Source organism: Macaca thibetana, chromosome 11 (assembly GCF_024542745.1).
Source record: "Macaca thibetana thibetana isolate TM-01 chromosome 11, ASM2454274v1, whole genome shotgun sequence".
NCBI classification, from domain to species: Eukaryota; Metazoa; Chordata; class Mammalia; order Primates; family Cercopithecidae; genus Macaca; species Macaca thibetana.
In genome coordinates this window covers 84,755,765-84,769,926 of record NC_065588.1, presented here as the reverse complement: position 1 = coordinate 84,769,926, position 14,162 = coordinate 84,755,765, and the positions used below count along the sequence as shown (strand labels likewise).

The 14,162-nt window shown below is 34.6% G+C and overlaps 1 protein-coding gene across 2 annotated transcripts in view; it reads left to right on the top strand.

Moving 5' to 3' along the window:
- KITLG (KIT ligand) overlaps positions 1-14,162 on the top strand; it is an 87,839-nt gene that overhangs the window by 59,659 nt on the left and 14,018 nt on the right. Inside the window, exons 4-7 of one of the 2 annotated variants that reach the window (XM_050746570.1) lie at positions 3,428-3,598; positions 5,805-5,961; positions 6,680-6,763; positions 13,378-13,487. In XM_050746570.1, coding sequence (XP_050602527.1) covers positions 3,428-3,598; positions 5,805-5,961; positions 6,680-6,763; positions 13,378-13,487 — 522 coding nt within the window. The remainder of the gene's footprint in view (positions 1-3,427; positions 3,599-5,804; positions 5,962-6,679; positions 6,764-13,377; positions 13,488-14,162) is intronic. The other variant, XM_050746571.1, reaches the window with a different exon arrangement.

Below are 14,162 nucleotides of genomic sequence, written 5' to 3'. Positions count from 1 at the left end.
AAACACATGGTTTATTTCAGCCAGTTTCTCAGATTTACTGGTTCTAGAACTACAGAGATTCTGTGTCACATTTTGTGGAATTAATATATTACCTTTTAAAAATTTATGCTTAGTTTTAGAATGTGCATGCATTTCTGTTGTTGGTCTTTGGAAACAGTCATATTTCTTGTTATGTTTAGAATACTTTTAATTTTATTCATTTTAAATGATACATTTTATTTAATCATTTAGTGAGATCATTGATTTGGTGTTCATGGTACTTTAAAATTCCTAAGGAAGTTCACAGTTTTTAACTGAATTGTCAGTGGTAGTGACATGCTAGCAGCTCAAGCATATTGATTCATCATTGAGTCAGTTTGGATTCTAGAGTCATACATGTTATAAGTACATGGGGATAGAAAGCTCATGTTTTTAGTAGTCCTAGCTAGAGCTGCTATATTAAACCAAGAAAACATAAGACAGAAGCTATCAAAAAAGGAGGTAAGAAATTGAGAGCATGGAGTCAAGAAAAAAGTTTTTACACTCAAAGCAGAATCTATATATTTCTTCATTTGGAAACTACACATACAGATGAATAAAGCATCAAATTGCTGTACATGCACTTCAAGAATTTAAAAACTATTATTTGTGTCACCTTTGACATCCTGTATGACCGCCAATTTTCTTAATCCTTTATATTTTCCAGTGAAAGAGAGAACATTATATCCTACTTTCTTCTAATGAATATCATTGAGTAAATATTTATATAAAAATATTTAAGTTTAAAATGTCTCTGAAAAATAAGAAACAGTGATAATGTTGTTTATTAAGGCAAAGGAAAAAGTACATTTGTAAATTTGACAACCTTTAATCATTTCTTTCATAATCATAATCTTGGAGGAATTGAAAAACAGAAAGACCTGCTATCACCTCACAAATGAAATACTTAGTTCAGTGTGTTTTATTCTCCTTGCAAATCATTGATGATATTTAATTAAAAATTACAAAACTGCTAGACATTCCAGTCAAAACTAGTTCCCTTTCTTACAAGCAGGCAGATTAAAACTGACATTTAATATTATTTGTTTACCTTCATTTTATCTTTGATAAACTCAAGAATCTTAAAAAGCCAATATATACCTGGTTAAACAAATAACTGAAAAATAGAACTTTGAATTTATGATTCAGCCTTTTCCAAAGAAATAATAGCACAAGCAAAAATAAAAAAATGAATGAAATGTTATTGCCAGGGTTTTAGAAATACACGATTTTTCAACTGCGTAGGCACGTAGTTTTTATCAACTATCAACAAATTGTTCATGACTTTAGACGGGCAAACATTAGAGTAGGATTAGATTGTGGAATTTCCATGGTTTAACTCTAAGAAAGCACAGGATTGGGGTTGGAAATTTTACTGGAAAGAGTTGATTATTTACACTGTTGATTTAGGTATGTGAAAATGGGAGGAGGTAGGGTAATAGCTAAATAGGAACTTAGAATATAAAATGTAAACATAGAGTTCAGTTGAAAATAGTGATCAACAGAAGTGGCAGTAAGTACCCCAGAATTCCCCAGCTTAAAAATAAGAAACAAATCAACAAAATCTTCTCTACTTTAACCACACACACACAAAAAAAGGCAAAATGAACAAAGTACCCATTCATATAAGACAACTACCACAGAAACTAAAGGAATGTCTTAATTCAAAACAAGGGAATTTCATTTTGGTTCTTACTTGCCAGAGATCCTAGGCAAGCATATTCATAAAGTGAGGAAATAGAGTCCTAAGAGATTAATACCTGGAATTTCATTGTTAGAAAAATTTGCACAATTTCAGCAGAATGAATTGGTGAAAGCGACTCTATCACATAAATACTATTCAAATAGCATTTATACTGTATGCTGTGCTCCGTATCCTAGGAAATCTGTTCATTGTTGATAGGGCTGACTGTCTATAAGGAATTATCACTCTCTAAAAGGAGAGAAACTTGCAGAGCAATTCAGCATCCAAGGAAAGACTGACAGCTTTGAAAGAGACCTGATAATGATGCAAGTAGGAACTTGCATGTGCTTGAAATAAGCATTGATTTAACAAAACAAAGACTCTATTCTACATATACTTTGGTAACACATATTCTTTGAGAACTTGGTTTTGACGAGTTGAAATGGCCACTCGAACTAAATTCCCATGTTGAGCTTTGTTTACCCTTCTTATCTGAAGCCAGAGCCAACAATCCTAAAAGTTTTGAATGACATTTAATGGTTCCAGGAATTGGGGCTTACCTATCTGCAGATAAACCTGTTTCCTTTTTGGCTGTATTATATTAAGTAAAACTGTTCTGTTAAATGAATATGAAGTGGTCCCTTCTATACTTTAGAATAAATAAATGACTTGAGCCAGCTGCAGTGACTCACGCCTATAATCCCAGCACTTTGGAATGCTGAAGAGGGAGGATTGCTTGAGGCCAAGAGTTCAAGAGCAGCCTGGGCGACAAAGCAAGACCCCCATTTATATAGAAAAATTTAAAAATTAGCAGATTTGGTAGCATGCGTCTTGTAGTGCCAGCTACTTGGGAGGCTGAAGTGGGAAGATCACTTGGGCCCAGGAATTCAACGTTGCAGTGAAACATGAACCATGATTGCACCCCCACACTACAGCCCAGGACTCAGAGAGAGAGCCTGTCTCTGTAAAAAATTAAAGTATAAATAAATAAATGAAAGATTTGACTTTTCCCACAGAGATATTCTACTAGTAAATAGAGAAATAAAGCTTAGTAGTGTGATTTATTTTGCATGACATCAATTACTCTGAGTACAATATTTTTGTTACAAGTTCTATTAAATTATTTATGCTTTTAATGAGCCAATTCAATGTTAGCTATTCCTAATAATAATCTTATTTTTGTCACTGCAGCATTTCAGCAGAGTTCAAAATACATCAGAGTTTCCACTTAAAAGATATTTATAAAAGAAAAGATAACACGTTAAAATCATATAAAGTATGCAATTTACAACCTCCTCCTCCTGTTACAAGAGTCCCTCCTCCTATTACAATAGTCCCTCCTCCTCCTGTCACACTAGTCCCTTCTCTTCCTGTTACAATAGCCTCTCTCCTCCTTTTACAACATTTTAAGTAATGTATATTAATTTTAAAAATCTGGCCAGGCACAGTGGTTCATGCCTGTAATCCCAGCACGTTGGGAGCCTGAGACGGGCGGATCATTTGAGGGCAGGAGTTTGAGACAGCCTGGCCAACATGTTGAAAGCTCGTCTCTACTAAAAATAAAAAAGTAGCCAGGCATGGTGGCGGGCACCTGTCATCCGAGCTACTCGAGAGGCTGAGGAAGGAGAATCACTTGCGTGACTAAAATGATAGCTTTGAAGAGTACTCCGAGTTTTATGGCACTTATTAAAATAGCTGCTTTGTCTCCTTTTTCATATCCTGCAGCCAAGTCATTGTTGGATAAGCGAGATGGTAGTACAATTGTCAGACAGCTTGACTGATCTTCTGGACAAGTTTTCAAATATTTCTGAAGGCTTGAGTAATTATTCCATCATAGACAAACTTGTCAATATAGTGGATGACCTTGTGGAGTGCGTGAAAGAAAACTCATCTAAGGTAACTTTGTGTTCATTGGGATTATTTTTCATTACTCTTCTTTAAAAACCCATGCTTCTTGGTGCTGTTGGGGAGAATGAGGCACCTGTATGATATTTTGATTGTAGAAACTTCAAATTTAAAAATCTTGTTCAGATGAGCAAAGAAAACAAGTATTTGCAGTTATAGTGCAATACTGAAGTGTGCATTCAGACTTAAATATTGTCATCTAATATAAAAATAAAACTTATTTACATTACAATGCAAAATCAGTCCTGCCTTTATCTTCATTTTTCATAAGTGAAGTCCTCAAAATCTTCCTGTTAAGTTACAAGTGTTCATTTAAATAGAAAATTGTCTGTAATAGACACATATCCCTGTCCTTTTATCCATAATGTAATCACCCCATAGGTCACAACAAAGAAATACATTTTGGCTCCCCAGAGTCACTGGATAACTGATCATCCCCAACTTCAGGATATGGGCACGACACATGGAATAGGCAGTGTACTCCAGAAAATGAGAGTGGGATATTGGAGTTTAAATTCTGGCTCTGTCACTAATGAGTTCTGTGAGCATAACTTCTTTGTACCTCACTTTCTTTATATTTAAAGTGGGGACAATGCCAGAATTCATCTAACAGGGTTGACATTAGGTGATTTGTCATGAGTACTTTAACACCATACCCAGCAAAATAAATATTAATAAAATTTTACATTTTTTCATCACACTGTGTCTATAGCAGAATCATGCTTAGCAGACCTGATTTGGTATACAGTTCAAATGGCCAAAGATTAGCTTAGGAGACTTCTATAAGTTTAAATTCAAAGTTTTAAACAGGATTCTGTACCTTAATACCTAAATTCTTTTTCCTGTGTCCCATCTAAATTCCAGCTACTCTGTAAGACCCAATTTCAATCCTATTTGTGCTCTCCAATCTTATAATTCTTACCATACTAATAATCCAATCACTACCTTTAATCTTTCTATTGTTTTGTTTTCTAATTTCCAAAGTCAGAATGTAGTGTTAACCACTCTTTCATATTACTACTGCATATAGTGTGCTGACAGCATTCAAAAGAAGTTGAGGTCACAAAAAGAATATATCACACAAGGTGTCACAAAGGAAATAACATATGCATTAGAGCCTTAAAGATAAGTTAGGTAAATGAGTTAAGTCAATGGTGATGTTGGGAGGAACACTGCAAACAACAAAGAATGTGCATTTACTAATCATGACACTTCGGTGGGAACCCAGGAGATTACCGATGATATTTCCGCAGTTGTTTTGGAGATTGAGTTAATCTATATAACGCACTTAGAATAGTCCATAGTAAGTGACAGATAGTTGTTTATTTTGGTTACCTACTTTTCTTTATAATCCATTATGTATCCCTACAATATAGCTTTGATTTGCTTTGGGGAATTTTATATTAATTTTATATCAATTAATCATACTATTTTTATTATTTTGGGACTTGCTTCTTTCACTCAGCTTTAGGTTTAGAAGATGTATCCACTCTAAAGCATATAGCTGTAGTTAACCTTCTTCTGAACTGAACTCCACTAATTCAATGTATCACTAGGTGTTAAGCCACTCTCTTTTGATTGACATAGTGATACAGATATTGCTGCAAAAAACCTTTTTATATGTCTGATGGTATGTATGTGCAATAGTTTCACTAGGGTATTTACCTGAGAATGGAATTTCTGAGTCACAGGAGGGGCACATGTCTAACTTTACTGGATAATATCAAATGTACCAATTTACATTATCTCAGCAGTACATAATAGTTCCCTTGCCAATATTTAGTATCATCTGACTTTCTAATTTTTGGATATTAGAGCATGCATTATGGAGAGGTCTTTTTTTTTCTAAAGACTAGAATTTCTTGTAATGGAGAGGTCTTTTAAAAATAAACCCTGATGTTTTTAATAAGCATCTCTAAAGAAAAATATCCCCAGTTTGTTTTCAAGGTTATGATTATTATTATTATTTGCCATGACATTGTGTTCACTGCTCCAGATTCAACTTGTGAGCCCACTGGGATCACTACCCCACATTACCAATTTGAATTACATACATTGAAACAGCCATCTAAAAGTGCTAGTTGTAAGAGTCCAAATACTTTAATCTTTGAGGGACATATTTATAGTCCATTATCTTGACCTCAGTTAAGTCTAAAGACTATTTGAAAAATGTAATCCTATTTTTTTTTTGTTCTAGGATCTAAAAAAATCATTCAAGAGCCCAGAACCCAGGCTCTTTACTCCTGAAGAATTCTTTAGAATTTTTAATAGATCCATTGATGCCTTCAAGGACTTTGTGGTGGCATCTGAAACTAGTGATTGTGTGGTTTCTTCGACATTAAGTCCTGAGAAAGGTAAGACATGTAAGCATTTCCAGTTCAAATGTAAACAACAAACTTAAATCTTCCCTATAGAGTAAGAATCTACCTCTGTGTTTAGCTGTAGCAAGACAATGTGCATGTATGTCTAATAAAAAAGCAAGTATCAATAGCACAGAAGAAACTAATGATTGTAGATTTCTTGGTTTCCAAGCCAAAGCAGTATTCATCAATTTCAAATCAGTGAGCTGTTTGTGAGTAAACAGTATATGAGATGGCCACTCATACCTTTTCTCATCTAATATTTGCCAGTAGTTACAATTATATTATTCTGTACCTGCAGTCAACTTAATGTTCCTTCTCAAATTTTTTTCTTAAGGATCTAATTCTGAAGTCACAAATTCTGATCCTCCCCAGTTACTCTGTATTGAGACTCTCTTTTCCCTTCACTGGGTCTCTGTAATACAAACCTGGATTCATGGCTTTCTTTTTTAATAAGAAATTACCATCAATGTGTCTTTATTTGTATTTTTTAACATATTTATTCAAAAAGTATTTGTTCTACAAGGTGACAATGGTGAATTTCTTAGTAAAATAGAATAGCAGGACCCAGTATGAAATAAATAAGAGCTGAATACTCTAGATTTGGGAAGCAGACCTGGCAAGTAATCTGGTATTACACTTCACCTTTCAGGGACTCTATAAGTCATACAAATCACCATATAACACTGACACATTATTGCTTTCTATTTAGATTCCAGAGTCAGTGTCACAAAACCATTTATGTTACCCCCTGTTGCAGCCAGCTCCCTTAGGAATGACAGCAGTAGCAGTAATAGTAAGTACATATATCTGATTTAATGCATGCATGGCTCCAATTAGCACCTATAGGAGTATTGCATGGGCTTTCAAGGAAACTTCTACACTTATTACTATTGATACTGTTCTGTTACTGTTATTCCTTTTATGGTCTTCCTGAGACTTAAGTTTGTAGAATTAAATTTCCCTAGAGCTGGAGATAATGTTTAGAGAATTCGGCCAATAAATTTTCTGCTAAGGTTATTTTAAATAAGACATAAAATTAATTTTAGAAATATGATTTATGCTTTTTGTTGAATCATTAAAATATATTCTGTGTGGAATGTGCCTGACAAAACCAGAAGTTTAAAATTGAGTGTAAAAATGCTGGTTGTATAGAATTCCAAAGATATTTTCAGTTTTGTGTATATCAGTATTTACTATTGTGCATTTTGAAATTTGATGATCCTGTTATTTTACTACAGAATTATATGTTTGACGAGAATAGACTTATTCTTCTGAAATGTCTGTCCTCTTTGGCCAAGAACCCAGTTTTCTTTTAAAATCCAGGCAAAGGTCATTATAAAGGTTATTGTATTTACTAAATACTCTCTGGCCTCATGGAAAGTGCGGGAAGAAAAAAAATCATCTTGTGATCCAAGCTAAAAAGGTCATCCCTTAAGACTTACAAATGGGGCACTGTCATTTGTTCAGGGACTTAGAAGACCTGTCTATGAAACTAAGTAGCAATTTATTACTAATTCGTAATAGCTTGTTACAATGCAAAATTTAAAAAAAAAACAAACCTGTAAATTGCAATTTACTTATTTTGGAATTCGTTGCCACCAAAACCTGACCTGAAGTGATTTTTTGGCTATTTATAGTATTTATTTATCTTTCCAAAAGTGAATATATATTTTACTAATGAAATATTAATGTATTTGATTACAGGATGCTACCCAGGATTCACTGGGGACAGTATATGTTATACATTATTTGCAGGACAGAATCTTCTAAAACCTAAAATTCTAAATTACGTATCAGTTCTGAAAGTGTCAAAAAGGGACTACGGCCCTCTTTGTGTGTTAGTCAATTTAAGGGCTTTCTTACTAACTATGGATTTTATTAAATTTTCAAAGAAGCAACTCTGTCTTCTTAAATTCTCTGCTTATATTTCATTGATTTCCAATCTTTATTATTTCCTTCCATTTGCTTTGTGTTTCATTTACTCCGCTTTTTGTAGCCTTTCAAAGTAGAAAAATTAGATCATTGATTTTAAACTATTTTTGCTAATTACAAGCACTTAAATGTATAAATTGTCTTATATACACTGCTTTAGCTGCACCTCACACATTTTTATGTTGTGATTTTATTATTTTTCTAAATATTTGTTAATTGTGATTTCTTCTTTGATTCACAGATAATATAAAAGTGAGTTGTTTGATGTCAAAAAGTTTGAGGTTTTCCTATATATCTTCTTGTTACTGGTTTATGAATTTTGTTGTCAGAAAACATACTCTATAATTTTTTTGAAATCTGCTGAAACTATTTTATGTATATTATTTAACTATTGAATGCGCACTCAAATTTGGCCAAAATGGTTGATAGTGTTGTTTATATCTTCTCTTCCTTATTAAACATTGTATCTAATTTTTATTAATTATTGAGAAAAGGGAATTGAAAATGTTTACTTTTGACTACGGATTTGTCTGATTTTCCTTTTGGTTTTGGGTTTTTCGCTTCATATATTTTGAAGCTTTATTATTATGGGCTTATACATTGATTGTTGTTAGATCTTCCCTGTTTAATTGACCTTTTAATCTTACTGAAATATCCCTCTATCTCTGATAGTGCTCTTTGGCTTGAAGTGTGTTTTATCTGATATTAGTAGAGCAAGTCTTATGCTTACTGTTTTCATGGTATATGTTTGATTTTCCTTTATTTTCAGTCTATTGTCTTTATTTTTAAGTACATTTCTGGTAGACAACATACACTTGGGTTTCACTATTTTATTTAGTGTGTCTCTGTTAATTAGAGTGTTTCATCCATTTCTGTGTAATACATCATCGGTATAGTTGGATTTTAATCCACCATTTTCTTATTTGTTTTTTATCTGTCTCATTTGTGTATTGCTCTTCCGTTCCTTATTTCTCACCCTTTTTTGGGCTACTTCATTTTTTTTCTAGTGTTTAATTTTAATTACTGTGGGCTTTTCAACAGTACCCTTTTGCATTATGTTGTGATTATTTGGGGAATTAAAGTATACACTTTAACTTGTAATCTTCTACTTAGAGTTACTGTTGTAGCACTTGAGAAAAAATACAAGAACCTCGAAACAGGATAGTTGTACTTACCCATACCCATCTTTTGTGTCATCACTGACATATAGTAACATATCTACATCAGTTATAAATTTCACAATACAGTCTACAATACACAATGCAGTTCAATTATTGCTTTGAACTGTCATACGTATTTTAAAGTAAGAGAAGAAGAAATATATTGTCTTTTATATTAACCCGCATATTTGTTATTTCCTGTACCCTTCATTCCCTCTTGTCAGTCCAAGTTTCCATTTGGTATTAATTTCCTTCAAGCTGAGAAACATTCTTTGGCGTCTCTTATAATACAGATCCGCTGGCAGCAAATTCTTTTTTCTTTTTAATTGGAAAAATATCTTTTTTTGTCTTCCATGTAGCAGGTACTTTTTACTAGATATTGAAGTCTGAGTAAACAGAATTTTTTTTTTCTTTTAGTCTTTTAAAAATATCACTCTATTGTGTTCCTGCAGATACTGTTTCTGAAAAAAAAAAAAAAAAAAAAAAAAAGTAGCCACCATTTGTCTTATTTTTTTCCCTGCATGTACTAGGTCGTTTCTTCCTCTGCCCTCTTTCAAAGTGTTCTCCTTTTAACAGTTAAACTAGAATATGCCTACGAGTGGTTTTCTTTGTATTTATCTTTCTTGAGATTTGTCAAGCTTTTGGATACATAAATTTGTTTTCCCTGAAATTTGGTGAAAAAATAGCCATAATTTTTTCAATTTTTTTTAATCCATTTTATCTCTTCTCTCTTTCTGAGATACTACTTGCATGTATGTTAGCAGTTTGCTAGTGTATCTTAGGTCACAGAAGTTTTATTCATTTATTTATCCTCTTTTCTCTCTGTTCTTCTGAGTAATTTCTACTTGTCTGCTTTCAAGTTCATTGACCTTTTCTTCTACCATCTCTGATCTGCTGAATTTTTCATCCAGTGAATTATTTTATTTATACATTTATATTTTGTCTTCTAGAATGTCCAGTTAATTTTTTAATGTGTTTTATGTTTGTCTGCTGGAATTTTCCATCTGCATACTCATTATGAAAAAAATTCTTTTTTATCACTTAAGCATAATGATCATAGCTGCTCTAAAGTTCTTGTCTCCAAATTTCAACACACAGGTCATCCCAGAGTTAATGTCTATTGACTTCTTCCTCCTTGATTAAAAGGAAGGGTCACATTTCCTTTTAAATGGTTAGTGATTGTTTAAATGCCGGATATTATGAATTCTATGCTGTTGAATATCTTTCAGTTCTATAGCATTTCTTTAGAGGCTATTGAATTGTGTTTTGGTAAGAGGTTCGAATACTAGCAGATGAGATTTATCTTTTCTCCCAGCCTTGTTTTTAAACATTCTTGGGTACAAACGAAAGTAGCCTTATTCCTAAGGCATGGAATATCTGAGACACCTCTAAAGTACTCAGAAAATCTCTCCAATATTGCTTGTCGTAACAACTTTGTCCACCATTGTTCTGTGACTGCTAAGGTCTCTATTAATATTATAGCTTCCCAAAGGTTTGGTTTTTGTTTTCTTTTGTTGTTGTTATTTTATTTTTTAGTCAGGTTTTGTGACTTCTCTACTGGTGCATATAAAGCTTATTATTGGACCAGTAACTTAAGGAGATTCATCTAGAGATTTCTGATGCTCCTTCTTTGCACGGCTCCCTTCTTTGAAATAACCTAGATCTAGAAACCCCAGCCACATCAGCAGCCCTGAATTTCAATCTTTGACTCCCTGCCTTAGTGAGGCCATTGATCCTTGCCTGGACTCTGTCTTCCACACCTCAATCTGAAAGTGCACCCCAGACAGGAGAGCTGAAAGCCGAAAGCCAGGGCAAACATGAGCCTCACTTAGTGTGGATTCCCTGTCTCACGAATTACACATTTGTGCTGCTGTTCCCTAATTTCTGAAAAGAGTTGCCTCATAATTTGTCCAGAATTATAATTACTTAGGTTGGAAAGGCTAGTCTGCTACCATCGTGTTTGGAAACAAAAAGTCTTTCCTACTGATTTTAGAAGACAAATTAAATATAAAATACCTATTTAATCCCATGCCTCTGAATTAGAGATTACTTTTTAAATTGCAAGATGAATGGACAAGCTTCTTTTTTGTTCATTGTTTCCTTTTTCTTTCTTTTTAAAAAATTTTGAGTCTTGCATTGTCAGCAACTTTTAGCTAGGTGATGTCACTCATGAATATGCCACTTAGATACCTATGCACAAGACAAGATTTTGTGGTGCTCACATTCTAAGAGAAACAGAAGTAAATACTCATAGTACAGTACATAATATGTATCATAATAGAATTATGCAAATGTTTTTAGTTGTAACACAAATGGGGTAAGACTTGTTTTTTGGGAGAAGGGTTAGGGAAACTTGAAGAAAGCATGCTAGTTTTCAGGGTTAACTCAAAAGTTGGCCATGTCAGAGGACCAGGGCATATGAAAACTTATTACAGAGTTGTGAGTGTGTAAGGAAGAGTCATGGGATAATGGAATAACATACAAACCTACTAGTTATCCAAAGGAAATTATGTTTATAGCATAACAGTAATATCCTTTATGATAAGTAAAGAGAATGTTTAAAAGATGTTTATGTTTGAGATCCTTGCAGACAGTACCTAAATGATAGAGAAAGAAATCCTAACTTTGTCATTACCTTATACATCTTCTAGAAATAGTCTTGACTCAACCTTCCTGGACTCATATACTAGTCAAGTTAAACTCTGTTGACTCTTCGGTCAAATGGAAGATCATAATACCTCCTTCACAGAGTTTCTGTGAGTTTTAAGTGAGTTAGTACACGTGTGCTTGGAGACATACCTGATGTCTTGTAAGAGTTCATCATTAAGTACTAGAATAATGAGATGCAATAAGACTTTGGATCAGTAATTATGTTGAACCTTTAGTGAGCTCCAGATCTGAATCAAGGAAGAATATTCATTTGCTTGTTTCATAAACACCAAGATAACCATGTCACAGGCATGGTGCTCCTAAAAATGCTCACTCTAAAAAGAAGTTCAGCAAAATTATAGCACAATTCTTTGTGTTCTATATGTCTACAGATGTTGGTTATTATTAGTCAAATGAAACAAGTCAGTTCCCAAGATTTCTGGACAGTGGATAGTTTTGGTAATAAGGAGATATAATTAATATGGTAATAACCCAGGAATTTGGGATCACTCAAATCCTGCCCAGATGAGCTTCCTCTCCACACAAATTCTCTGCAGGCTATCTTTGCATAAAATCAAAACTTTGTTGTCAGCTTAAGCTTTGTCCCCAAATAGCCTTCATTTGGGCCTTGAGGCATACAATTCAAATCTCATTGATTCCTACTGGATAGCTGCAGTGGAAAGTATTGAAAGTCATTCGCTGGAGGTCTAAGCAAATCTCTTCTGATAAAATTCTTTTTGTCTGCCTGCAAGAGGGACAGTAGTATCCCTGATGGACCAAAGACCTGGTTCTTAAGCCCCACGCATGAACAAGTGAAATAAAAAAAGTGAGATAACATTGACCTCTATAGGATGTGAAGCTAAGTAATCTATGGGCACTTCCCCCAACCCTCCCCCGCACTGCCGCCCCACCACCTAGTCTTTGCTGTTTTTCTCCCTCCCTCTCTCCTGCAGGAAGATTGCTGCTGTGTCTTAGTCAGATTCCAGGATTGCATCTTGGCTCATAGTCTTAGGGATGGAACTGTCAACATGGTAGTCACCGCACCCTCAGAGAGCAGGTCTGCTTTCCTTAGTGAGGTCTCCCACACAGCTTTGTTTGAAGCCCCCTCCTTAGATGCTATCCTTCTGCCTGAGAAAGGTTTTAGGTAGCAAATTCCAGAATATCTCCCTCTTTAGTAAGCTGCTTTTTGCTTTTGAGTCTGGTCTTTCCTTTGGCCTGAGTGGTGAATTTCAAGACTTGGGTTTGGTCTTTGTATAGAACAGGAAGAACGTGGTGTTTGGCTACCTTGATTCTGGGACATCCGGCTGACCCAACGTAGCCAAATACCAAGATAAAGGCATGAGAGATAGATTTGTTTGATAGTGTAAGTCATTTCCCCCCCAGAAATATATTAAGTCTGTGTTCCATATGTGGCAGAATTACCCAAGCCAGATTTCTTTCTGTCTCTGTGATTTCTTTCCTTTTTAATGCATTCATCTTTTGGAGACTACCTGGACTTATATTGCCTTGCAAAAGCAATATTCAGCAGAAAAATCAATCTTTTGAATACTTTAAACAGATATAGGTCCAGAATGTGTTACGGAAACAGTTAAAAACAACCACAGCATAAGAGCAAAACTTCTAGGATGAATATGCTGTATTCATCACTGTGTTCTTTAAATTATAGGGAAGGCCAAAAATCCCACTGGAGACTCCAGCCTACACTGGGCAGCCATGGCATTGCCAGCATTCTTTTCTCTTATAATTGGCTTTGCTTTTGGAGCCTTATACTGGAAGGTAAGTGTTGCCATTCCTTTTTTTAATATGCTATGTTTACATAAATTATTAATCTTTTTTCCTCAAGAAATGATCCATTACGAAAACAGTGAATTCTACCTTAGTTTATAATCTAAACAAAATTTAAATTTTAGAAAGTTTCCCATTTCTCATTACATCTGGAGACAATCCCTGTAGCTGATTATTCACACTTAAGAATTAGGAACTTGCCGGGCGCGGTGGCTCACGCCTGTAATCCCAGCACTTTGGGAGGCCGAGATGGGCGGATCACGAGGTCAGGAGATCGAGACCATCCTGACTAACATGGTGAAACCCCGTCTCTACCAAAAATACAAAAATTAGCCGGGCGCGGTGGCGGGCGCCTGTAGTCCCAGCCACACAGGAGGCTGAGGCAGGAGAATGGCGTGAACCCGGGAGGCGGAGCTTGCAGTGAGTGGAGATCGCGCCACTGCACTCCAGCCTGGGAGACAGAGCAAGACTCCGTCTCAAAAAAAAAAAAAAAAAAAAAAAAAAAAAGAATTAGGAACTAGCGTTAATAACCTGAACTAAATATGAAAAGGAAGATCTGCCAAAAATCATATGATATACTTAAAAGATAAATAGAAATGTCATTTGTATTATCTGCTATTTTTGGATTTCTACTCTTTTGTTCTCTTCTTATTGAAGCCTGTCTAA